This window comes from Lontra canadensis, unplaced genomic scaffold (genome assembly GCF_010015895.1).
Source record: "Lontra canadensis isolate GAN:19392208 unplaced genomic scaffold, GSC_riverotter_1.0 scaffold28, whole genome shotgun sequence".
Taxonomy (NCBI): Eukaryota; Metazoa; Chordata; class Mammalia; order Carnivora; family Mustelidae; genus Lontra; species Lontra canadensis.
Window position 1 is genome coordinate 18,439,872 of NW_022631022.1, and position 24,461 is coordinate 18,464,332.

A 24,461-nucleotide genomic window follows, 5' to 3' on the forward strand; every position below is an offset into this window, starting at 1 on the left:
AGATGGGGTGAGCCCCTGCCCCCATCGGTTGGAGAACACAAGTTTATCACTTGTTGTCATGGCAACCCAACACACACACACACACACACACACACACACACGCACACACCCCACCCAGGGTAGGTGTGGGTCAGCTCAAAGCTTGACTGGGACCTCTGAGGCTTAAACCTCTCTGCTACAGGGCTGAAGAGGAATTTATCTCCCAGGACTTCTCAGGAGGACAGGCATGCCTGGAGGGAGAGGTGAGGCATCGAAGATCCCTGGAGGAGGAGGGAGAGGGCCCCAGGGGGGAGAGATGTGTTGGGTACCCTGGGTACCCTAGGGGAGACGCCCCTCTTCTGAGGCAGCAGTAAAAGTAAGGGGACATCGGGCTCCCCCGGAGGAGTATGACCGTCAGGAGGGCAGCTGCGACTGTCCTTGAGGTCCCTACTGCTCCCCAACCCAGAGTTGGTGGGCCCGTGGAGGACCCAGGGCGGCCGCTGGAGGACCTGAGCTGGCAGGCCTCTCTCCCCCCATCTCCTTCCCTCCTCGGGGTCCCCTTTGACTTCCGTGCCAGCCCCTCTCCCGAGCTCCAGACCTGCGGTCTAGCTGCCCACCCCAACCCCACGCCCGTGCGTCAGTCCCCATGCACCTGCCCACACCCAGCGCTCATCCCTCAGCAGCTGGACCCCCAGTGGCTCGCTGCTCTGTCCTCTCTGCCACCCTGCGAGCTTGCCTTCACCTTTCCCGACTGAAGAGTGACCGAGCCCCTTGGCATCTGTGTCCTTAGCCTCTCCTGAGGCTGTCCCCCTCCCTTTGAGAGTCTCTGTGGGGTGGTTTTCTTCTTCTTTCTCTCCTACTGAGAAGAGCACTTGACCCTGTCTCCGCTCACACCCGTGGCCTTGGGCGGGGCCCCGGCTGCACTTCTCACGGGGCACAGTGACCAGTGACCTGACCATCTGTTGCTGCCCGCATCTCCCCAGCCCCTGGGAGCCCCTGGGGGTCAAACACAGGTCTGCAGCTCTGAGTTCACAGTCCCTTGCTCAGGGCCTGACATTTGGTGGGCACTTAGAAGGCTTCTTAGTAAAATCGCCTTATCTTGTAAGAATTCTCTCTCACTACGATTTACCCACCGATCCATCTAAAACTTCTGAAGTAGCTGCTGAGTATCACCATGCACAAAGACATGCCCAGTGCTACAAATTACACGTGCACAAAACAGACACAATCCGTCTCTGCGCCTTTACTGCCCCTCCCTACACCTGCAAGGCCTTCTCCTTATTCTCTTCCTGCTCCATATCCTCCCTGTCCCTCAGGACCCCTACTGAAGTCTACCTCCTCCAGGAAGCACCCCAACCTGCCTCAGTTCTCCCTGCCCACCCCTTTATCTGACTTTATCCAACCATACCCAGCCTAGAACTGATTTATAATGCGACTGTACCCCGGGAGCTTCCTGGAGCTCGTGGGCATCTGCAGAGCTCCTTGGAGGCACAAGTCTCCTGGCCTATCTCATTTCTCCGACTGGAGCCTCTGTGTTTCGGAAGCAGAGCTCAGACTGCCCTGTCCTCTGATCCATGCCTCCTCTGTTGACTCCCCACTGTGCCTGCTGCTGGGTGCCCCCAGGGATCCCGGGTGCCAGCCAAGGGCCTGGTCCAAAGTTCGGTCCAGGAGGGAGGTCTAACCCATCACTTGGTGACTCAGCAAATATTTTCTGAGCACCTGGGCCCACGCACAGGGACCCAATAGCAGTGCAGGGGTTCAGGGTGCTCTGAGTGCTAATAGGAGCCCAGCCTAGCCCTGCCCTTTTACCTCAGAACCTGCTCCTGCCATGTTCCGGAAACTTCTCACCAGCTGCACCGGGTACCAAAGGCTCAGGAATCCAAGGCCCAGAAGCAGAGGCAAGGAAGCCAGCAGGGTGTAGTACTTGTAGATCTAGACAGACAGACAGAGCCCCCAGACATACCTACCTTCTACCTTCCTCCCCCAACAGAAGACCAGGATCCATTTCCCTTTCCACTTCACTCCCACTCAGCTGATGGAGGCCTTCTCATGCCCGCCCCCACCCGAGTTACTCAGCACAAACACTCCCACTCCCCTTCTGAGGCCCTGTGGACGTGCTCCCCCCTCTCCCGGGCTCCTGGACTCCCACAGCCCTTAGAGGAACTTATGTAATTCCCTCCTCCCTGTCCCAGGGGGCTGCCGTGGGACCTGAGACCAGGGATACCCATTTGCTATGTTCCTTTGTTCCTGGGCTTTGGGCACAGGCCCCTGAAAACTAGACAAAGGCCTAATTTTGACTGGGTACAGTTGCGACCTGGGCGTCAGGGAAGTCCAAGCCTTACCCCCCGGGCACTGAGTCCTTCCTAGGGCTGGGCCCCTTCTGCTTTCACTCAGTTATTTGTTAACTCAATCCGTTTTTACTGATAGCTCAGTATGTGCCCAGTTCTGGGTGGTGAAAAAGACCAACCCAGTCCCCCCTCTCAAGAAAACCAACCAATCCTCATCTCTACCCTGGAGGATAGGTGTTATCCACTCCATTTACAGGGAGGGAAACTGAGTCTCAGAATGGTGACACGGTTTCCTCAAAGCACTTAGCATCACCTGGCATCATTCGCTTTATTTATTTATTTTTTGTATCTGCCCTTCTAGAATGGCCACTCTTGGGACGCTAGGGACTTCATCTGTCCTGTCCACAGCTATATTCCACTGCTGGGATGTGTCCCTGGTACAGAATATGCATTTCAAATATGTTTGTGGAAGGAAGGGAGGGAGGGAGGGAGAAGATGGTTCAAACTCAGGTTGTCTGGCCTGAGGCCTGTGCCTCCACCCTTCAGGCGCTCCCAGCCAGCAGCCAGTGAGGTTCTAGAATTCTCTTTTCAGCCCTCCAAGACCATCCCCCAACTCAGGGCTCGCCTTCCTCCATCTCCTCCCTCCCACTCCGGCCTGGCCAAAGGAAGGCTGGGGAATCAACAATGGAGGGATTTCAGGCTCCCTCTTCCTCTCCCTCGGCTCTTTCCCCCTCCCCGCCCCCTCCCAGGCTGGAAGCTCCTGCAGGCAGTCCCAAGGGACAATCCCTTGTCCCCTGCTCTTGCCACAGAGGGCCTGTGTTCACAGGAGTGGAATTCGGTGCACAGAAGGCAGCGGAGAAGTCTAGCATGTAAGTAAGAGGACACGAGCCGCACTGGTTTACGCAGGTCCTTCCTGCCCCTCTGCCTCAGGCTGTCACGAGTCAGTGGTTACCTTGGGTGTCTGAGGACACTGTGCCCTCTGCCAGATCTGGACCCCGAAGTGAGCCCAGGACAGCACGCCGCCGAGCAGGTGTGCGGCTCCACGCCCGACTGTGGCACAGGCGGCCAGAGGGTAGTAGAGGGCAGGGTAATAGAGCAGGGCGAGGATCTTCCAAGGTCCTGGAAGGCAAGATGGGCCGAGGGAGACACATGGTGGAGAGGCAGGTCCCTTCCCGCCTCCCCCTTCTGAGCCCTGCATTCAAATTCAGGTTCTGACAGTCACCAGCATTGGCGATCTCCAGCAAGTTACCTCTTGGAGTCTCCGTTTCTCCATCTGTAAAATGGAAATAATAGCGGTCTATTACCCAAGACAAAACGAGAAAGTAGATGTACAGTGCTTAGCACAGAGCTTAGTCAGTTGTCAACAGACTAAGCTACGACTTCCTTATTGTTCCTTCCCCTGACCCCCAGCAGCCTCCAGCGTGAAACGGGCTGCCATCCTCACTGAGCAGTCACTGTGAGCACTGGCTGATCACAAGAGGTCATGTTGAGGACAGTGGCCCCTCTTGGTGGCAGCTGTCCTTGTGCGGTCACTTCCTCAAGTCCAGCCCAATTGTCCATAACCCCTCCTACTTCCTTCCCATCCTCCTTCATTCTCGGAGGCCTGCGCTGTTCTGGGCAGGGGTTGGCACAAGAACAGAGAAGGTAGCGAGGGCAGTAGTGACCCAGCAGCTGGGACGAACGAAGGGCCGGTTTCGTGCACTGCGGCTGGGAGGTCCACACGATAGCATCTTTTCGGCAGTGTCTCAAGTTGGGGATGGGAGCTCCCTGACTCACTACAGAAGAGCCCGCCCCATGCTCCGGACGCCCACTCAGCCCATCCCACCAATCCAGCCCCAGAGCCTCAGCTGTGCTGGGTACCTTGGCTGGGGGGTGAAGCCAAGGTCAGGAAGGGCAGTGGGTCCTCCGCAGGGAACAGCAAACACAAGGAGCTGAAGAGGACCACAAAGACAGCCGCAGGCACTGGCCAGGTCGTGTCCCCCGCCAGGAAATCCACGGGGCTGGTGCAGAGACAGGGACAGGACAGGAGGAAGCCGCTTGGGCCCTGCACCCCCATTCCCCCCATGCCACGTTCCATACATCAGGGGTGTAGAGATGGAAACTTTCCAGATGGAAACTGGAGGCCCCATCATCCATTTATTCCTCATGTATCAGTGGGGGGCCTCCTGTGCACCAAGCTCTGGGCCCTATGGCCAAGTGACTCAAGAACTACCCCGTCCCCCACCCCCATACACAGGCACACAGCGGGAACAAGCCCGAGCGGCTCCCTCCGCCCACCCTGGAAGCTCCAGGAAACAGCTGCCTCCACACAAGTCAGTCTGTCTGGGCTGGCAAACCTTCAGAGAGCTCGGAGAGTCACAACATCCTTAGGCAACAGCCCCCACCCTGGCCTGGGTGTGGCCTGGGGCAGAGGGCACACAGCGGGCACAGCTGTCCCAGGCATCAGCCCTCTGGGCTCAGGGCAAGCCACTCAGACCCTCTGCTTCTGTCCAGCTTGACCTCATGCCCTGAGGCCAACTGCCTCCTTCTCCACCCTAGGCAAGGCAAGCTCTTACCTGGGCCCACCAGTGACAGATACCCAGGTGAGTTCTCCACCAGACCATCATGGCGGGACTCACCTTGGTGTGTGGCCTGGACCTGAGGGTCAAGTCTGTCTACACTGGAGCTCCAACTGCCACCTCCTTCAACCCTTTGGTCTCTCCCATATGAGCCTGCCTAGTTCCACCTCAAGGTCATCCCTGTCCCAGGCTCTGGGGTTGTAGGACAGAAGGAGACAGGGAAAGAAAGTCCCAGCCATGGGACTGGGCTGGGATCTGTCCCTCATAATCTACCATTAAGCATCAGGGTCTGGGTGAGGCCCTCAAGGGAAACAAGGGTCAAGATGGCATGGGATGGCCATCGCCTGTCCAGACCATGGGCCACCGCAGGAAATGCATCCAGGAGTCAGGCCCTGTTGGGCTGGTGTCTCCTTGGGTCTAGGACGGGAGCAGGTGGGCCTGAGTGGGGCCCTCCCCTTCCCTCTGGGGCTCCTGCCTAAACCTGGAGGTCCAGGTCAGTGTAGTAAGAGACCCTCAGTGCTGAAAGCAGCACTGAGGCCCGAGCAGACTTCTAGGTACCTAACAAACCCCCACTGCCCCAGAGTGGCCCTATCAGCTGGGCCACCCAAGTGGGGGTGCCCAGGCCTTGGCACCAACTGGAACTGTCCAGATCTGCCGAGCCCGCAGCAGGGCCGGGGCCGACGCACCCTCGTGAGCACAGCCAGCAGCAGCAGCACAAGGATCTGAAAGGAGAGCACAGAGCAGGCCATGGGTGCCTTCCCTGAGGGGCTGAGACTGAAGGCTTGGCCTCCACGCCCAGGACACCCCTACCCCCCAGGGCACAATCACGGGGCATATTGGGGACTGGCCAAGAGAACGGTGACAAAGAGAGATTGGACTTTGGCCCGCATCCTGGTTTGGGTCCCCACCCTGGGAGAACTCCCAGAGCTGGGGCTCCTGGGGTCCCCCTTGGCCAGCCCCAGCAGGGAACACAAGCCCCCTCCAACCCCTGCCCCACCGCCCCACCCAGTCTGGCAATGGGTGGTGAACAGGTTGGCCTCGGGGTAGACTCACCGACAGCACAGCCAGGCAGGCGTGGAGAAGCCCCAACAGCACGCTGGGGTGGCAGGCAGGCACCACTCTGCAGAGCAAGGCAAGGCTGGGTCAGGCCTGTATTGGGACACCCCGAGTGTGCAGCCCCTTTGGGCTTCCAGGCTGTTGACCCTGGGGCTCCGCCCACCACCTCCCTCAGCCTCTGATCTCTCCTCTGCAAGCTGGCCCAGCTCAGCCTTCTCAGGCTCATTCCAGGGTTGCAGGCCCCTCATGTTGCACCAGCCCCAGGCCAAGCTCTGAGGTTACAGGGTTGAAGGAGAAAGGGCCTCCCAGAGGAAGGCACGGGAGAAACAGAGCAGGCCAGCTCAACCCCAACCTGCGGCCCTCTTCTTTCTCACCCATTCTTCCCGGCCTTCAAGGCCACTTCATCCCCCGTCCTCCGGGAAGCCTCTGACTGCTTCAGGCCTCCCAGACCTCTCCTTCTCAGAATTGTGGCTGAGCCTCTCATCTGGGTGGAGCAATCAAGTGTTTGGCCCTAGGCTTTGCCTTGTGGCATTTGATTTGAGTTTAAAAGATGGTTGGCATCTTTTGAGGCAAAGAAGCGGGAAGGGAGCTCCGTGTAGAAGGAGGAACATGAGGACAGGAAGCGACAGGGAGCAGATGGCACGGGGAGGCCAGGCAAGGCTTTCCGTTTGCCTGCAGTCTCTAGGGTTGTGGGCAGGCCGGGAGCAGGTCACAGCTGGCATGGGAGGCACTAGGGAGCCATGGAGGATGTTGGAGCAGGCCGGTGTTCTGAATTTGGGGAGATTTCTGTGGCCCGCTTTGAATAATAACAACAGCAGTAACTAGCACTCACTAAGAATTGACTATGTGCTCTTTGTTCCATGTGTTAACTCGGGTACTACTGGCCAGGTCAGTGTTACTATTATCCCCCTTGGGTAGACAAGGAGACCAAAGCTCAGAGAGGCTAAGTATCTTGCCCAAGTCACACAGGTAGGAAAATAGCAGAGTAAGGATTCAAACTGAGGTCCTCTGGCTGCAGCACCCACATCTGACCGGGAGGGGAGAGGTAAGAAGTATGGGAGGAAGTTTTAAGTTGAACCATATGAAAGCCTCATTTCTACACGTCAAAAACAGTTGAAAATCTGCATTGTCAAGGAGTTGAGCATCAGCAGCTACTTGGGAAGGGAGACAACAGGCTGCCCCTCAGAGATGTGTAGGAGGAAGAAGGTATATGCCTGAGATGGAAGAGCAGGGGGGCGGGGGGTTTCCAGAATGATCGCAGACTTCTAGGCCTTATTCCAAGAGGAGAAGTGAGGACAGAATCACAGGCAGCCCAGGAAGCGAGGCTTGGTCTCAGACACTCAGAGACAGAGGCCGGACTGCAGAGTGGTGAGGACACTGAGATAAGGAGCAAGACAGCTGTTTCCAGAAGTCAGTCTCTGAGAGGGAGCCTACAAAGGGCCCTCAGAGGGGAAGGCAGAGCCCTGATACCCATGCCCCTACCCCTCACCCCACAGCAGAAGGGCCTGCAGATTGCCCTGGTGTTGGCCTCCTGCCAGGAGGGCAGGCCAGGAGGGAAGCCTCCAATTCCCCAGGCAGCCCTTTGAAGTGGAAGGGAGGTGAGTGTCATCCTGGACAGCTGCCACAGGCATTCATGTCCCCAGGCTCTGGCTGAGAAACTTAGTATTAGTGGTAAGTGGATAACATGTGGGCAGATATCAGACTGGGTACATGACCCGGTCGGGGGTGGGGGAGCTCCAGGGGGCTCCAGGAGTAGGAAAGGGCTGGCTGGGCTGCCACGGATCAGTCCCGTGCCCACAGAAGACCCCGGAGGACACATCCCACCCCGTCAGACTCATTCCCCTCCCAATCTTTTCAACTAGGACTTCCCACCAGGAGGGCACCTGGACAAGTGATACTTGTCCAGGAGACTGAGTCCAGCCAGCCACTGTCACCAGCGCCTACCAGCCCGAACCCCAGCCTGCGGGGGCACCCTGAGGTACAGAGGGGGCCCACCATCAGCTCCTCAAAGCCTCGGTGCACCATCTCCCTGGGTGTCTGACTCACTCAGGGAGAAGGGGGCCCAAGTTCATCTCCTTGGGATTCCCCTTGAGCTTCCATTTTTGGGAGTGGAGCTTGGGGGACAAGCAGCACCACTGGGGTTATAGTAAGTAGAGTCAAAAACAAACCTCATTCTTCCCTGAGGTGGGAGAAGGCGGCTACAGGTCCCAGACACCTCACACATCAGAGCCAGTGCTCCCCATCACCAAGGCCCTGCTAGGTACCCCACTTCATTCTGAGGCCAGAGCTGAAGAGCCTGGCCCCAGCCAATGCCCAGGCCCTGAGGCTCGCAAGGACACAGCGGCAGCTTGTCTTACCCCAGATCAGGAGCCATATCCTCTTGGCTTCTGAGGCCCCTCCCCATTCTGCTGCTTCTCCCACTCCAAAAATGTGCAGCAGAGACAAGAGGAGCCCGAATGCTGTCCAGATCAGCCAGGGACGGGCGAAGGAAACACCCCTGCTGACACAGAGCTACTGACCAGGTGGCCAGCGCCCCGAGTCCCCCCAGCCTGAGGTCTAGATGAGGCCTCTGTCCCTGCCGGGTGACTCAAGACGGGCCAGGCCGCAGCCCCAGCCCTCTGGGAGGCACGCCAGCCTTTCTCCTTCTCTAGTTTCGGTTGTTGATGGAAAGCAGGTGTGTGCACATCTGGCTCAGCCAACACCCCGCCCCCCAGCCTCACCTTTCAAGTTCCCCAAACCCTCAGAGAGAGCAGGGAGGTGGGGGATGGGGCGAGGGCCAGGAACAATAAGGGGAGAACTGGGCTCTGGGGCCCACACAGACCAGGCATCTTTGGCAGCCTGTGGGGCCCAGGGAGGCCCAGCCCCTCTGCCAGGGGGCTGCCCAGACTAAACAAAGATAGGGCCTGGCAAAGGGAGCCGCATGTCCTCTGGCCACACAGGACTGGGCTGAGGCTGCCTCCCTCCCCTGGGCTCGCCTGAGCACTCCTGCTAAAGAGAAAGGCTCTCCTGATTTTCATGGAGACTCAGAGCCCGCCAAAGGCATGGAGGCGCCATCTTTCCTCAAGGACCCTCCCCCCAGGCTTTCTTCCTCAGGCCTCCCCCTGCCCTGGGTTGGGCAGAGAGCCTGACAGCTGGCAAACAAGGCACCCCGAATGGTCACCCTAGGGACAAGCAACCCCTTGAAGGCAGGCGGAGCTTCCCTCATCCACTCAGCGGGCACTCTGCCTCCCAGCCATGCGCCAAAGCCGCCCCAAACCGGCTAGATCTGAATTTACAAGGAGTAGGCCCCGGGAGGTTGTATTGTTAACAAACCACACAGGTGCTTTTTAAGTGACAGCCTGGCCCAGGACCTTGCCCAGGGGGCTTCCCCGTCCCCCACATCAGAAACCTCTGCCATACCCCACCCTGCAGGCAGACAGACTTACCCCTCTGGCTGGAGCTCCTGGTCCCCCTGGGGCTCGTCAATGTACCAGTTGGAGTAGTCATCTGTGACCCCGGAGGAGGTCTGGTTCCCCACGGCCTGGGACGACATTCTCTGGCCTTTCTCCTCTGCACCCCCGTCCCCTGGACAAGTGGGGAAAAACCACTACAGATGTGAAAAGAGGCTTAGGGAGAAAAAAAAAAGAAAGAAAGAAACCAAACAAAGAACCGTTTCTCTTTAATCCTGAAGGTTACTTTCTTGCTTTTAGCTCTCTGGGAAAAGCCCGTCTGGGAGAGAGGGCTTGGGCCGGCTAGCACGGGAAAAGGGGAAGGGCTTCTCGAGTCCCTTCCCGTCCCTTCCCGCCCCGTCTTGCCTGCTCCTGCAGGAGATAGTTATCCCCTTGGGACGAGTGTGCCCCTCGGGGTCCTTTGGCTCTTGCTGGAACGTCTGACTGTTCGTCTGACCACCAGCCTCTGTGCAAAGGACCATTTTCAAAGAAAGTTTGTCCAATCCAAGCTGCCGGCATAGACACCCCCCTTCCTTTCCCCTCCCCAAAGCCACCCAAACGACCCATAGACACACACTCAAGGAAGGGCAGGGAGGAAGGAGCTACAGAGATGAAAGGGTGGGCGGGCAGCAGGCGGGCCCAACCCAGCTGGACCCTCCCAGCTGGGATCCAGGTCCCTCTTGCCCTCAGGGGTCAGCCCCATCCCCCTCTTTGTTTGGCTCCCCGTTCAGACCACCTCCCCACCCCCACCCCCTAGCCTTAGCCTGCCCCTTTCTGGCTCCTTTGGCCCTCAGTGATGGAATCATATCATGGTCCTGACAAAGTGTCCCTCCCAGGTAGGAGGCCCCAGCTCCACCCGTAGCTGGAGCCCCCAAGAGGTGGGTCCAGGAGGGTCCCAGGCAGCTGGCCCAGCTCACATACCTGCCTCCTGCGCCTCCCCAAAGCACCTACACCTCCAGCCTCTGCATCTGCAGGGTCCTACGCACACACAGTCCAGTATGCAGCAACCCAAGGAGACAGCTGGGGCTGGACCAGGGGTGGAGGTGGGGAGGGGGAGCCTTTCCACTCCTTCCCCTGGGTTTCCATGAAGGAGGCAACATGTGTCTCACTGGTAAAACCTTCTAGTTTCTCCAACTTGATTTCAAAAGGAGATAACTCACCCTCTTGAGGTAGAGATTAGGCCTTTAAACACAAACCAGACCCGCGGGTAAGCAAGAAGAACCCCTCCTGCCTTGGGCTCCTCCCACGCTGTGGGGTGAGGGTGAGGAAGGCTGGGCCCAGGCAGAAGCCAGGGCTTCCTCCTTCCTCTCGATCCCCCCCGCCCAAACCCCAGCCCAAGAAGCTGTACCTCTGGCTGGCTCCCCTCCCCCAACTGGCCCCAGAAGGGAGACAAGATGCAGATAAAGGCAGTGAACTGTTCTCAGGCCCTTGTCCCTGGGTGGGGGTCAGGCCCCCTAAACAAGTCCCTGTCTTTCCAGTTGCCCTGGGAGGGCCCTGGGCCCTGACCCTCTCCAGCTAAGGCACTCATTCCACAAGTTTTTGGTTTTTTTTTTTTTTCTAAAGGCATTCATCCATTTATTCTTCTAGCATAAGTTCATTGAACAACTACTAAGTGCAGGCATTATTCTGGACCCTGGGATGTGAAAGTTGACATTTCCGGGGGGACACAGAAAAGTAGGTAAATAACCACCAGTCTGGGCCTTCCTGTCTACAAAGGGAAGGCACAGAATGCCTGAGGTATACCACAGGAAGCTGAATTTGGTCCGAAAAAAATGGGGGATTCCCGAAAAAATAAACCTGATTCACGGAGATCTGAGAACAAGGAAAAGTCAGATGTGTAGAGGGTGTGGGGAAAGGGAAGCGTGTTCCTGGAAGAGGGAACAGCCCCCTGAGGCTGTGTGGGCTCAGCAGAGACAGAGCTTGAAATCCTAAAATCTTCCCATTCAGACCTAGTAGCCAGGCCCATGAAGCCTTCCAGGACTAGGGCCTGAGTGCTCTATTGGCCTTGGCTGCTCCCCTCTCCTTCCCCAGTGACCCTCTTCCAGGAAGTGGGCTCAGACACCCCTCCCCCATCCCACAGAGTTGTCCGAGGCAGACTCAGAACTGAGCCTAAACTTTCTGTGATGCAATGCAGGAGCCCACACTGCCCATCTGTTCCCGGGAACTTGGGGTGAATCCAGCCTCCAAAGCCTGGCTCTGAGGACCTGGGGGCAGAACGCTGCCTCTTCTCTTCCTCCTCCCTTATTCCGCCAGCACACATACAGTACAGGCTCTCAGGCAACGAGGACTTTACAAGTTGGGTTTGGCCCAGCCATTGTTCATTCTAGTGACTGTCACTCCTCCACAGACCTGCACTAGGCAGGCCAGTATGTAGCCTCTGCTCCAACTCAGAGCCCCGCATTCCCTTCTCTGCTCAGGAGTTTTGGACCCTTAGCCTAGAGGGCAACTAACTTCTATCTGCTTAGATCCGCCTGGTGGTAACTCCGGCAGTTGGAGTCTGGTCTGTGACAGGGAGCTCTCTCCCTCTATACAAGGCAGAGATGGTCATCGCTGGGTAACTCTGTCAGAAGCTGCTTCCTTGCCTGGAGGAAGCCTCCCCCATGTGGTTTGTTCATTCATTCCCTCATGCATCCATTCATGCAACAAAGGTTCATCACATCCCGATGGCACCCCAGGGAAGGTTCTACAAGCTGAGAATGTCGCAATAAGCAAGAGAGCGACTCTTAACAGGCACTGGGGCATAGTGGGGAGACAAAGGTGTCAGAGCGATAAGAGGGAAAATAGAGACAGACAGACAGGAGGTGGCTGCTTTAGGCTGGATGGTCAGGGAAGGCCCTTCAGAAGAGGTGACATTTGAGCAGAGACCTGGAGGAAGAGAGGGGTACCTAGCTGGGCACTGAGGAAAGACATTCAGGCTGCCTGAAGGAGCCTCCCTCCTCCTCAGAGGCTGCAGCCAGCCTGGCAGGGAGGGGCGCAGCCGAGCCCAGACTCAGTCCCAGACCCAGTCCCAGACCCAGTCCCTTCCCCACGCACATCTCCCCAACCAAACCCCGCTCCGCGCGGAAAGGGACTTCCAGTGGGTACCTTCCAGCAGCTTCCCCTGAGGGATACCCCAGTGCCCAAGATATCACCTCCCTCCTCACTGGGGAGATGCAGAGGCTGCCTTCAGGGAGGCCCTAACCAGATGTGAGGAAACTGTGAGCTTTGTTCTTCTGCTGGGGGGTGGGCACAGTGGACAGAAGGTAGCACCTTGATGGGGCCCCTTCTGGCGATGGGCAGGAGCTGGCCCAGGAAGAAGGAACACCGTTCCTATAAGGCAATGGGAAGGCCCCTGTTGCAGACGCAGCCTTACCTAGGTTTGAATCCTGGCGCTGGCTGTGTGACTGTGAGCGATTCCCTAGGCCTCTTGGGGTCTCAACCCCTCCTCTGTCCCAGTAGGGGTGGGGCTTCCAGCCTGGAGATTCTTTGGCTGTGGGCTCTGCTCTCTCTCCTGCTCTCTCTCGAGGCCCCTACTCCCTGCCCTCAATGACTTCATGGCCCAAGAATGCGGAGCCAGCACACCAGGCACTAGCTTTAGCAAGAAGGTCAAAGCCACAGAGGCTGTTACTACCCAGGTGTCCCCTTTTGTCTTCTACTCACCCCCCCTCCCCAATCCACGCTGGTAGGGGCAGGGAGGGAGGCAAGCCTGGTCAGAGATCCATGATCCACGGATATTGGGTGGCTGTATGGCTCAGGCTGGGAGGGGGACCCCACTTCTTGACCCCAAAACACCTCCTCAGCTTGGAGCTGGAATGGCTCTGTGCTTGCATCTGTGAAATGGGAGGGTTGGTGCCAAGGTGTCAGGAAAGGTGTCATCTGGCCAGACGGCAGGTAGGCCGGGAAACATACTGGCAAGAGAAGAATGGAAATGAGTTGCTCCTGAAGAATTTCTCTGCCTGGCAGCAGAGTTCACAACCGACCCATGGGAGTTGGCTTTAAAGGTTGACTCAGGCCCAGAAGAGTCAGAGACTGGTACCTGCCATCAGGGAAGGAGGGGCTGGAGAGTGGAGGGACTTCAGAGACAGACTCCAGAAGCTCCCAGCAGAGAGGTGGTAGGGGGAATAAGGAGATGTCTCAGACAGTCTTGGAGGCTTCCTGAAGGAGGTGTCCTGGAGCAGAACCCCAAAGTCAGACAGGGTCAGCAATGGTAGCAAGAATGAGGTGCCTTAGGAGAGCTAAGAAGAGGAGTCTGGAAGGCAAGAAGTTGGGGCAGGGGTCCGGGCCACCTAGCTGTGGCCTGCGTGAGCCCACATGGGTACATTCAGAAGAAGAGGCTGGTGCCAATACCTGAGGGGCAGGCCAGGACACAAGGGATACAGATTGGGGGGTGCCTAAGCCCTGCTCACTGTAAGACAGGGGTCACAAAAAGCTTCTGGGTTCTGAGAAGACAAGGGCCATCTGCTACCTGGGCCTGGCACCAAGCTGCTCTGCTCTGACCCTAGGGCCAGGAGCTGGCCCATAAAGTCCTTGGGACTGGGCTTCCTTCCTCCCCATTGTTATACCCCAATAATGGGTCCGTGATTAAAGGAGCGAGACTGATACAAAGCGAAGGTCAAACAAAGCTTTATTTCATGCCAAGCATCAAGAATTTAACCGAACGTGCGGGGCCGCACCTCTTACAAGAGAGGGCGACCCTTTTCTGTTTCACAGTCTAGCTTTTAAGGGCAAAGGCCATGCGGTCGGGCCTGGCCACGCACAGGCGGCCAATGAGATTGTAACACACACAGGAAATTCCACAGTGATGCTAGGTGACCAATTGAGTTACAATTTACCCTAGTAGACATTTGAACCAGCCTATTACACCTTGATTGGGATTGGCGCCCAAAGGGCGGGGCCCATACTCCTTGGTAACCAGGGAGACAGTATGCATCCCCCCACTGATCGGATGCCTCCACCTGGCCTGACCCACCTTTGTATCTGGGCTTTGTTACCTGAAGCTGGTTTCCGGGACTTGTCTCCAAGTAAATCCCCTGGGGGAAGGGGAGCAGGGACAGTTTCTAAATAGGTCCTTACATTCCCCCCTTTTCTTTGGAGACTAGTCAAATCTTTGACTTTTTAGCCAGTTCTATACCCTCCTTTTAACGGCTGCTAGAAACAGTAAGTTAAGCCCCCCCCTTTTTAATTAGCAATTGCTTATACCTCCCGCCTATATCTTAACAACAGGGCCAACAATGGATTTAATGAACTCATTTTTTTTTTTTTTTTTTTGAGTCTTAGTTTTAGTCCGTGATCGGCGGGGTCCATTGGCAGCGACATCCACCTCTGGGGGGCGTTCTCATCCTCGGCTCGTTTGACGTGACCTGCGTGAATCCAGGCCCTGATGCCTTCTACTTTTATTGCCGTGGGGTGGTCAGGATGACAGTAAACGGTCCCTTCCAGCGAGGCTCCAAGCCTCCCACTTGGCGGCAGCGCATCCAAACTAAGTCCCTGGTTGGCGAGGATGTGGCTCCACCTCCGATTCGGTCCCAGTGTGGGCAGTCCGGATCCCTGTATGGGCTCTTTTAAGACAGACTGTAATGCCTGCAGTGACTGGAGTACAGACTGAGCAGTCATTTCTGCTATAGCAACCTCTTTCTCTTTTCCCTCTTCCCATTCTAGTTCTTTCCGCATTTACCGCCTGACATTGAACACATCCATCAACCACACCTTGAGCCATACGCCCTAATTTAGAAACCTAGAACTGCTTGCCCATAAGCTCTTTAAACTTGCGTGTCCCCAAATGAGTGCCCTGATGTATTTGGCTTACTAATTTTCTTCTTAGTCTTAGCCCAATGTCCTTTATAGTCTAATTTAGTCCATTCTACCATAGTGAGTCCTCCCTTAGTCAGTTTGTAGAGAGGTCGCGCCATCTCCGTGAACCGCGGTATCCACAGCCTGCAGCAGCCCATCGTCCCAAGAAACTCCCGCAATGGAGACCAAAGCCTAAGTAAGTGGCGTGGCTCTTACAAAGTTGTGTTTTTGTTGCTGACACCTGATACCCTTTTCCCTGCAGAGTCTGTAAGACAGCTCCCGTCCCCTGCAAGCAAGACCCATAGTTCTCAGCGGCTATTTCTACTATTCCCACTAACTCAGTCAGATTTTTACTTTCAAATCCTTCAGTTTTCTGAAGTTTCCTCCTTATATCTGGCGCTGACTGACTGGCAAAAGTAAGATCGTTTACACGAGTTATCGTGCAACTTCTCTGAAGTTTACCTTAAGTTGTCTAGCTTAGGTAAACAAACATTTAATAACAATCCAATATAGAATTTGACACCCATAAAGCCATGTTATTAAAACATATTTTTTCTCTCTAAAATAACCACTTCCAGAGATATCCAAATCAGGACTAATTCATTTGAAAAACTAGTCCAGTTTTTAACAAACTTGGCCTATTATTTACATAAGCTCAGTAAGAACAGTGAGTAATCATATAGATCTTTTAGAATCTGCTTTGCTGGAACTTTTTATAAGGAATCTCTAGGTTGAAACTTTAGTAGCCTCTCCGGGCCAGAAGCCAAGCCACGTACTTGCCATCAGGCATGCCTGCAATACCTGTCAGATTTGGGTGAACTCCTGAGGTGCCCAAAGTAATCTGAGGCTCCTCCTCCTACCAGGGAGTGACATTCTTTACTCACCTGGTGAGGCTGCTGGGAACTCTGTAAGCAAGTTATCAGGCCAACACTTCCAAAGGGCTTTACGGCTCCAGGTTTTAACAAAGTCAACCTTAGTTCCTTTAAGCTGGTCATATCTGAGTCTTTTCAAATATGACGTTCCATTGGTAAAATAACCAGTGTCCAATGCTGTCCTGTAAAAGGAGAACAGATTCTTATTGAACTTGTGCAAATGATTGATTGCCAAAGAATACTTATTGAGCCCTTTTGGTTTCAGAGGGTTCAGATAGAGAGAAAAGTTGAATGCCTTGATTCGTTTACAAATGAACACCTTTACATCTCTATAAGTTACAGGTAACTTATGAAAAGGTTCCCTAGTCTAGGGGAGCAAACATTACAGAACCAGTCATGTTTAAAACATTAAGAGACACAACATTACAACCTTTCAGTTCACCTAGTCCCATGTTACTAATTCTAGTTTAGTCCAAATGTAGCCCTTAATTCTGTAAATCTTTACCCATTTCAGTTCCCAGGATTTTAACATATCAAAGACCTGTATTTGTCCTGAAAGTCTTCCCATATGAATTTCCTTTAAGGCGGAATTCATCTTACAAGAGAACTAAAACAATTACAAATGACAAAACTCAGAACAGATATGGTTAAAAATCAAGTGAAGAACCTTATCAAAACATTACAATTTTAGGAAATGTATAGAACCTCTAGAATAATTACAGCATTTACCCAAATGCAACCCAAGGTTTATCAGTAACTTAACATATCAAGGAAGACTTAGGAGCCAAAGAGATCTCATTTACAACTCTGGGCAGGCAAACCATTTACATTTCAATTAACCGAAGAAAACTTTGCCTTTTTAAACAGAGATAAAACCAGCTTTTCTATACCAGTGTCTTTCCTTTTTACATATTTCCTACTTTTCTACAGAGTTGTTTCCCTTATTTCCATCAGTCTTCATTACACTTAGCAGAATTTTGTACCCTTAGAAATACCTTAACCTCTACTGAAGATTAAATATAAACCAATTGTGAACTGTTACAACAGAATTCTTTAGATGGCAAATTTATCAATCAGTTAAGAACAAAACATGTTTACCAACAGATTTCAAAAGCACAAACCTAGTTCCAGCAACCAGCGCTCTAGCATTTTATCCCATTTGGTTCAAGTTTCAGGTTAGCAAAGACTTTGAAAGCTACTTTAACAACTACCCATTAAAACTTTGAGACAGACAATTAGCCATCAGTTTAGTCATCTCTTTGCTAACAGATTTCAACAGATTTTCACACAGATTTTTTTTTTACCTTAAGTACATTCTCTGAAGTTTCACATTTACTACTGTTAAATCAAAAGACATGTTTATCCTAATTAACCCAACAAACTTAACTTAGCTCAAATACTGATTTACGTTCCACCTGGGCCCACTCCATTTCAAATGTTTACCTGAGACCCGGGTGGGAAGATCTGGGGGGGGGGGGTGTTAGGTCCAGGGGCTGCTCTTCTTGTTTCCCGACAGTGAAGAACAGAACAAAGTGCCACCAGAAGGCAGAGAAAGGGTTCCCAGTTCCAGGGCTCATCAGCTCCAAGAGAGGAGCAGACACCATGCTTTCCCACCAGCAAGGGGGAGGGGCTAGGCAGTCTCCGTCAGACCAGAGAGGGCAAGGAATGTCCCCGAAACAAAGTTGTTTCGGCAGCTGCTTGGGAATATTCCTTAACGTCTCTGTCTTGAGTTAGACTAACCCCCAGTTGGCTCCAGTTATAGCCATTAAGAGTCACAGTCCCCTTACTTTCTGTTTGCCCTATTCCTTCAAACACAACAAACAGCACAGCAAACAACAAAAAGACAAGACAAAGACAACTGCAGGCCCAGCAGATCTTACCCAGAACCTGCCACCGGTGGGGACTTTTTGATCTTCTGGCCGTCCAGGTGGACTCGAACCCCCTGGCCGCCTGGGGGACTCAAACCCCCAGTGACCACTTCGGAGGACTTGAACCCCCTGGCTGCCTAGGGGGACTTGAACCCCCTGACTGCCAAGGGGGACTCGAACCCCCTGGCGATCTACCAAGGAGGGAAGGGGCATCCCTGCATCCTCTCCAGCCCTGGGGAGCATGGCCACGTCTGGCTTCACCCCAGTGGGCTATACCCGGAGCTCCACCCAGACAGACCAACCGATCTCACAGAGCACCTGGAGATCGGCGGATCCCACAGAGTAAAATCTGTGAGATCTTACCTCGAGGCTTTTCCCAGAAATTCTGATGCTGGCTTAGTTCTCATCGTTTAATCCCGGACGAGCCCCCATATGTTATGCCCCAATAATGGGTCCGTGATTAAAGGAGCGAGACTGATACAAAGCGAAGGTCAAGCAAAGCTTTATTTCACGCCAAGCATCAAGAATCTAACCGAACGTTTGGGGCCTCACCTCTTACAAGAAAGGGCGACCCTTTTCTGTTTCACAGTCTAGCTTTTAAGGGCAAAGGCCATGCCATCGGGCCTGGCCACGCACAGGAGGCCAATGAGATTGTAACACACACAGGAAACTCCACAGTGATGCTAGGTGACCAATTGAGTTACAATTTACCCTAGTAGACATTTGAACCAGCCTATTACACCTTGATTGGGATTGGCGCCCAAAGGGCGGGGCCCATACTCCTTGGTAGCCAGGGAGACAGTATGCATCCCCCCACTGATCGGATGCCTCCACCTGGCCTGACCCACCTTTGTATCTGGGCTTTGTTACCTGAAGCTGGTTTCCGGGACTTGTCTCCAAGTAAATCCCCTGGGGGAAGGGGAGCAGGGACAGTTTCTAAATAGGTCCTTACACCCATGTTTTTGTTCAAGTTGATTAAATCTGAGGAATGTCTGCGTCCAGGAACAGAAGCCCACGTGTGTGCCTTCAGCAGCCTGTGGTTATCAAAATCCTCAAAGGGCCAAGTGCTAGGCTTAAAAGGAGCTAACAGTGGGCCAGAGGCAATGCGGAAGACCAGCAGCATCCCCCAAATCTCAGAAACGTCCCCAGGGTTTCCCCGATCCTCCAGAGCACCTCCAGAATCCCAGCACTATCCCCAGAATTACAGTAACACCACGAAAACTCCTGGAACCTCGGTGTCACCCCCAGAACGTCAGTATTGTACCAGGACCTTGGTCAAACTTTGGTCACTTTCCAAGGAGCATCAGACACAGACAAATCAAGCACAAGTTGGGGCCTGATGGTCTGAACTACGGTGAGAAGTTGGAGAAGGTCCAGAGACCCCATTGCCCACCACCCTCCCATCCCAGCCCAAAACTTTTGCTCCACAAAAGTTGCACAGCACCCAAACTTCAATGACCCCTCAGGGAGCCTCGGTACCATCCCTGATCCCTGGCTTTGCAGCAGAAAATGCCCAAGGGATGTTTGGTCCAGGAGAAGGGGTATGGCCTCCTGTGCAACTTGGTCCTGCCCATGAGGTCCCATGTGGAGAGGCAGCCAAGTCAGGTTCAACCCCATGCAGGCCAATGAGCTCCGGGTCTGCCCCTGTTGACACAGCATCCATGTATCAAACTGACACCGGTGCCTAACCTGTCCCCAGACACAGATTGGCCCCACTCAGTGGCTGGAAGGTATGTCGCTGATGCTAAGCTCATGACAGGAGAGTGTGGATGGCTCTCTACCCCTTCACTCTCTACCTCCTACCTCCCTTGCCATGAGGGTAGATCAGAAGCATCACCCGAGGGGCGCCTGGGTGGCTCAGTAGGTTAAAGCCTCTGCCTTCGGCTCAGGTCATGATCCCAGAGTCCTGGGATCGAGCCCCACATCAGGCTCTCTGCTCGGCAGGGAGCCTGCTTCCCCGTCTCTCTCTCTCTCCCTGCCTCTCTGCCTGCTTATGATCTCTGTCTGTCAAATAAATAAATAAAATCTTAAAAAAAAAAAAAAGAAGAAGAAGAAGAAGAAGAAGCAGAAGCAACATCACCCAACATGCCCTTCCTGGAATTCTCCTGTCCCCCTCACCACCAACACCATCAGCCATGAGGGATCTCAGCCAGACTGCTCTGGTGTGAGTGTAGACACTGGTGAGGAGTAGGAGGAAGGTAGCTGTCTGGACCCGGGAGCAGCGTGTCCCTCCCCTCCCAGAGAGCTAGGCTAGAACTGACTCAGAGGAGGGAAGCTAGGGAGGCCAATTTCAGCCCAGGACAAAAGTAGCTTTCTTACTCACACAGAGGAGTGAGCCCCCAATCAGGGGAGGTAATCAAGAAGAGGGTGGTAGCATCAAGGTGCTACGGAGGGTTTCCAGCCTTCAAAGAAGGACTGGCCAGAAGGCCATGAAGATTCCCCCAGCTATAGGAGCCCCGGATTCTCCTTCCTGGCACAGCCTTCCTGGCATTTTATCACCATGGTCTGGCCTTGAGATGTAGGCTTTGTGCTGCCCTCCCTCCTCCCTGAAGAACTGACTGTTAGGCAGATCCCCTGGGTTCTCTCTCTCTCTGAGTTCTCTCTTCTTGTTCCCTGATGGCCGCAGGCTAGGGGTCTCCATCCGCCTCTCCCAGAAAACCATACTCAGACACAACACTTCTGACATCTCCCTGTCTTTGGAGTCGACATTGGCCCCCAGAGTACTCCCAGTACAGCCATCTCCAGGTCTCCAACTTCATCCCTCAGAATTGCTTCCCCTACCAATCCAGCCACCTTCCTGCCTCCAAAGCCCTTGTTGGGGCTCTGTGCCCACTGAAGTGCTTTGTCTCTCTTCCCCCACCTCTTCTGGTCCTACCTGGCCCACGAGGCTTGGCTCTAGGCACAGAGTACTCCCCAACAACTGAGGCCTCCTCCTCTGAGTGCGCCAGCCCCAGCTCTGGCTAGGATCCCGGAGGGCTGGCTGCTTGCGAGGTCTCAGCAGACGGCCCCCAAGCAGGGTCCCCAGCACCTGCTTTGGAAGGTGTTTGATCTCCTCTTCCCAGAAAGCTCCCTCCTTCCCGCTGGCTCTGGCCCTGCCCCTCCTCCCACCCCTCAGGCCTCTTTCCCCTACCCCAGGCCTCCCGCCTGTGCAGAATCAGAGAAGCCCACCCCACCCCCATCTCTCCAGCTCCGGCCCATGGCCAGGCTGGGCCCCACAGAGCACACAGGATGTCTTGTCTCCAGAGGAGCCTCTCCACCTCCAGAAACCATTTGCCCGAAACTTGATCTCCCTGGCCCTCAGAGTCACCTCTAGTGAAGAAGCTTGCATAGGGCTTTGATGGCTGAGTTTCCCCAGCTGTGGCCCTGGATGGGCTCAGGAACCCCCTACCTCCTCTCATTTGTCACCATTCATCACCCCCAGGAGGCCATGACCTGATGAATTGCTCCAAGCCAGAGGGGAACCACCGGCTAAGCTTTTAATAACCCGATCAGCCTCCCACTGCTGCCCAGCTGGGCTGAGGGCCCTGAGCACCAGAAGGGGAACTTTGTCACACTTTCATGGGGCTTTGGGGCTTGAGTTTCAGAAATAATCCACTAAGGGGGGAGAGCCTTCTCCTCAACTCCTCATGGCCCAGTCTCTCTCTGGAAGAAGGCTGGGGTACTGGGGCCTGCTATTCATCCCAAGCCCATGCCTTCGACTCCCTGAGGATGCAGGGACAGTGGGCCGATCTCCATCGGTCCATCCGTCCATCCACTGGAGGTGATCTCCATCCCTCTGTCAGCTGGAAGCAGGCTCAGGCTCACCATGCTCTCCCCTCCTCCTCCTTCTAGAGGAGGTTCCCCAGAGGGGTAAACAGCACTAGGGAAGGGAAGGAAACACTAGGGAAGAAGATGGGAAGTGATAAAGATGGCAGAGCCCTAAATCCTCAGGCGATAGATGCCTGGGGAGGCCCCTTCCTCCACCTCCAAGGAGAAGGGAGGTACAGTTAACAAAAGTGTGGGCAGCCTAAGGAACACAAGTTTTAGGCTGTGAGATTGGATCCCCATGATGGTGAAGACCCCAGACAGAGGGCACAGCGTGAGAAGAGATTTTTACACAGAAAGGGGTAGACTCACAACTCAAAGAGAGAATTCACCTTCGGCCCATTTTCAGGAACTCTACCCTCAAAGAATATTTGCATGTATAGGCAGGAAAGTGGGCATCTCCCAAGGCCATTGGTAATGCAAAACTTGGCAATGAGCCCAATATCCATGGATCAGCTTTGCTAAGTCTGTACGGTAAGGTACTTGCTCATGGCCTGGCATGGTGAAACCGCCAAGACAGTGCCAAGTACAATAACCACGAATGCAAATTGCTAAGCAGTTCGTAAATCACAATCCCACTCCATGTTGCTTTCAACTAGGTGTGCACACACACGCGTGCATGTGTGTGTGTGTAAATAACATTAAAAAATGAATCGAGAAGACACACAGCAGATTGTTCATAGTGGTCACATTTGGGGGAGAAATGACTTTGTGCAAGTGAAGGGGGACTTTCATTTGTTTGAAATGTATATTTAAAACCTATCTATCTGTCTGTCTATTTATTCAACTAGTAAATCAAAGGAAAACACGTTAAGGTTGTACTGAAGCCTGTTGTGTGAGAGGAGCTGTACAGGCATCTCTGAGCTGTGTGAAACAGATTCAGTCCCCAGCCTGGTACTGCACATCCCCCTGGCCTCTCCTGAAGCTTACATACAGCCCTAAGACTAGGTATTGGCCAATAAGGTGGAAAAAGAAGTGTTGACTATAGCTTCTGAAAAGAGATATTCTTTAAAAGAGCGATGTTTTCTTTACTCCTTCTGCCTTCCAGATGGCTGAAATGAAGTTGCAATGGCTGGATATCAGGCAGCCATCTTGGATTATGAGGTAGAGATCATGAGTTAAATAGGACAGAGCAGTAAATTAGCTGCAAAGAAAAAGCCTGAGCTGAGGCCAGATCTTAGGCCAGAAGGAGATCTCAGAGACCCCTGCTCTACCCATATTCACCAACATATCTAGAGGAAACTGAGGCTCAGAGAAACGACATGATATGCCAGGGCAGTGACTGAGCTAGAAGTCTTGCCAGAGATCCTCCCTCTTCCTACCCTCTTTGTACACACAGAGCTCACAGGTCCTTGCCCAGAAACTGCCCTTTCCAGGGTTTGGACTCTGCTCCCTTCTGAGGTTAGGGACCCTGTCTGGGACCCAGTCCCTGGAGTTCGGCGAAGACCCCCAGAGTTGGTTAAAACGCCCGCCTGAGACATACCTCTCAGCATTCTGTCTGATAAGAATACAGCAGAAGCTCTGCCCACTGGTGCCTACCGGTGGGTGTGTCTGCCATTATCTCCCATCTGGCTCCTTTCTCTCTTTCTTTGTCCTGTCCTTCTGCGGCCAGTCTGTCCCAGTCCATCAGTCTCTCTTGCAATCCCTGTTACTGTCTCTCTCTCTCTCCCACCCTCACCTGGTCTGGCTCAGTCTGCCTGTCTCCCACCTTTCTGTCCCTCCTTCTACCTCTCTGTCTCTGCCTCACTCTCAGTCCATCTCTGTGTCTCTCCCTCTCTCTACTCCGTCTTTCCCTTTCTGTTCCTCTCTCCCGCTCTTGGTTTTGTTTTTCTTGGTTTTGTTTTTCTCTCTGTCTCTCTGAGCCTGACGGTGAAGCTGGTCTCTCCGCCTAAAGGTTCCAGGCGGCACCTTTTCTGGGGCTTTCTTGAGTGCTTAAGTAGTTCTTCCCCTGCCCACTCCTGTCTCTCCCTCCCTGCTTACCTGCCCCGTCTGGCTCCAGTGCAGAGAGAAGGACTGGTGCTGGTCTCTGCACCCCCCAGAGTCTGCAGGGAGCTCTTGGAGCTGGTAGCACAGCTGAGCAACCATAGGAGGCAAAGGTCGGTGCTGCTGATGCTGTCAGAGACACTAATGCCCTTTGCTTTCTGCTACCTCAGGAAATGTATCCCTTCTGAACCAGGAAGAGGGGCTGTCAGACAAGCCCAGGGGTCACAGGTGCAGCCCCAGCTCCTGCCAGCTAGAGGGCTGCAGGCATGACCTGAGACTCGCAGGACAGTACTCCGTGCCAAAGCCTGGAGCAGGAGGCCAGGAAGGGGAGGCTAAGCAGCCTGATGGTGCCAGAGACATGGAGATGGGATCCAAGTTACCACTCAGAAGGGAGAGTCTCAAGGTAGCCAGACCCCGGCCCTAACCCCCACTATCAGTGGGGGGAAGAAACCAGACTTCTCATTTTGCCTTTACCAGTTACTGAGTGACCACAAAGAGGCTCTTTCCTGCTCTCGGCCTGTTTTCCTATCTGTGCAATGGAAAGGGGCTGCCATGGCTCGCTTTACCAGTGCTGAGTCCAAGATTCTATCACCCTGTAGGTTTCTGGTGCTGTGACTCGAAGGGAGTGGGCCCGGGACTGTTCCATTGGGGGTGGGGAGGGGGCAGCGGCAGGAGGGGAGAGGCTGCTGGAGGGAGGAGGCTGGATACTGAAATCACAACACTGGCCTGCGAATCAGGAGGCCTGAGGTCCAGGTCCATCCCTTCACTCCTCGACCTGATCTCTCTGAACCTCTGTTCCCCATCTGTAGAAGGGGATAATTGTGCCAGCACTATTGGGAGGATCCAGGAACTCACA

General features: G+C 54.3%; 1 protein-coding gene across 1 annotated transcript in view; it reads right to left on the reverse strand.

Annotated features, from left to right (window-relative positions):
* STRA6 (signaling receptor and transporter of retinol STRA6) overlaps nucleotides 1-23,672 on the reverse strand; it is a 33,967-nt gene extending 10,295 nt beyond the window's left edge. Inside the window, exons 1-8 of the mRNA XM_032865036.1 lie at nucleotides 23,603-23,672; nucleotides 9,307-9,486; nucleotides 5,879-5,945; nucleotides 5,384-5,547; nucleotides 4,128-4,267; nucleotides 3,517-3,540; nucleotides 3,220-3,386; nucleotides 1,789-1,911 (exon numbers count right to left, since the gene is read on the reverse strand). Coding sequence (XP_032720927.1) covers nucleotides 1,789-1,911; nucleotides 3,220-3,386; nucleotides 3,517-3,540; nucleotides 4,128-4,267; nucleotides 5,384-5,547; nucleotides 5,879-5,945; nucleotides 9,307-9,413 — 792 coding nt within the window. The 5' untranslated portion in view covers nucleotides 9,414-9,486; nucleotides 23,603-23,672. The remainder of the gene's footprint in view (nucleotides 1-1,788; nucleotides 1,912-3,219; nucleotides 3,387-3,516; nucleotides 3,541-4,127; nucleotides 4,268-5,383; nucleotides 5,548-5,878; nucleotides 5,946-9,306; nucleotides 9,487-23,602) is intronic.
* Nucleotides 23,673-24,461: the final 789 nt, after the last annotated feature.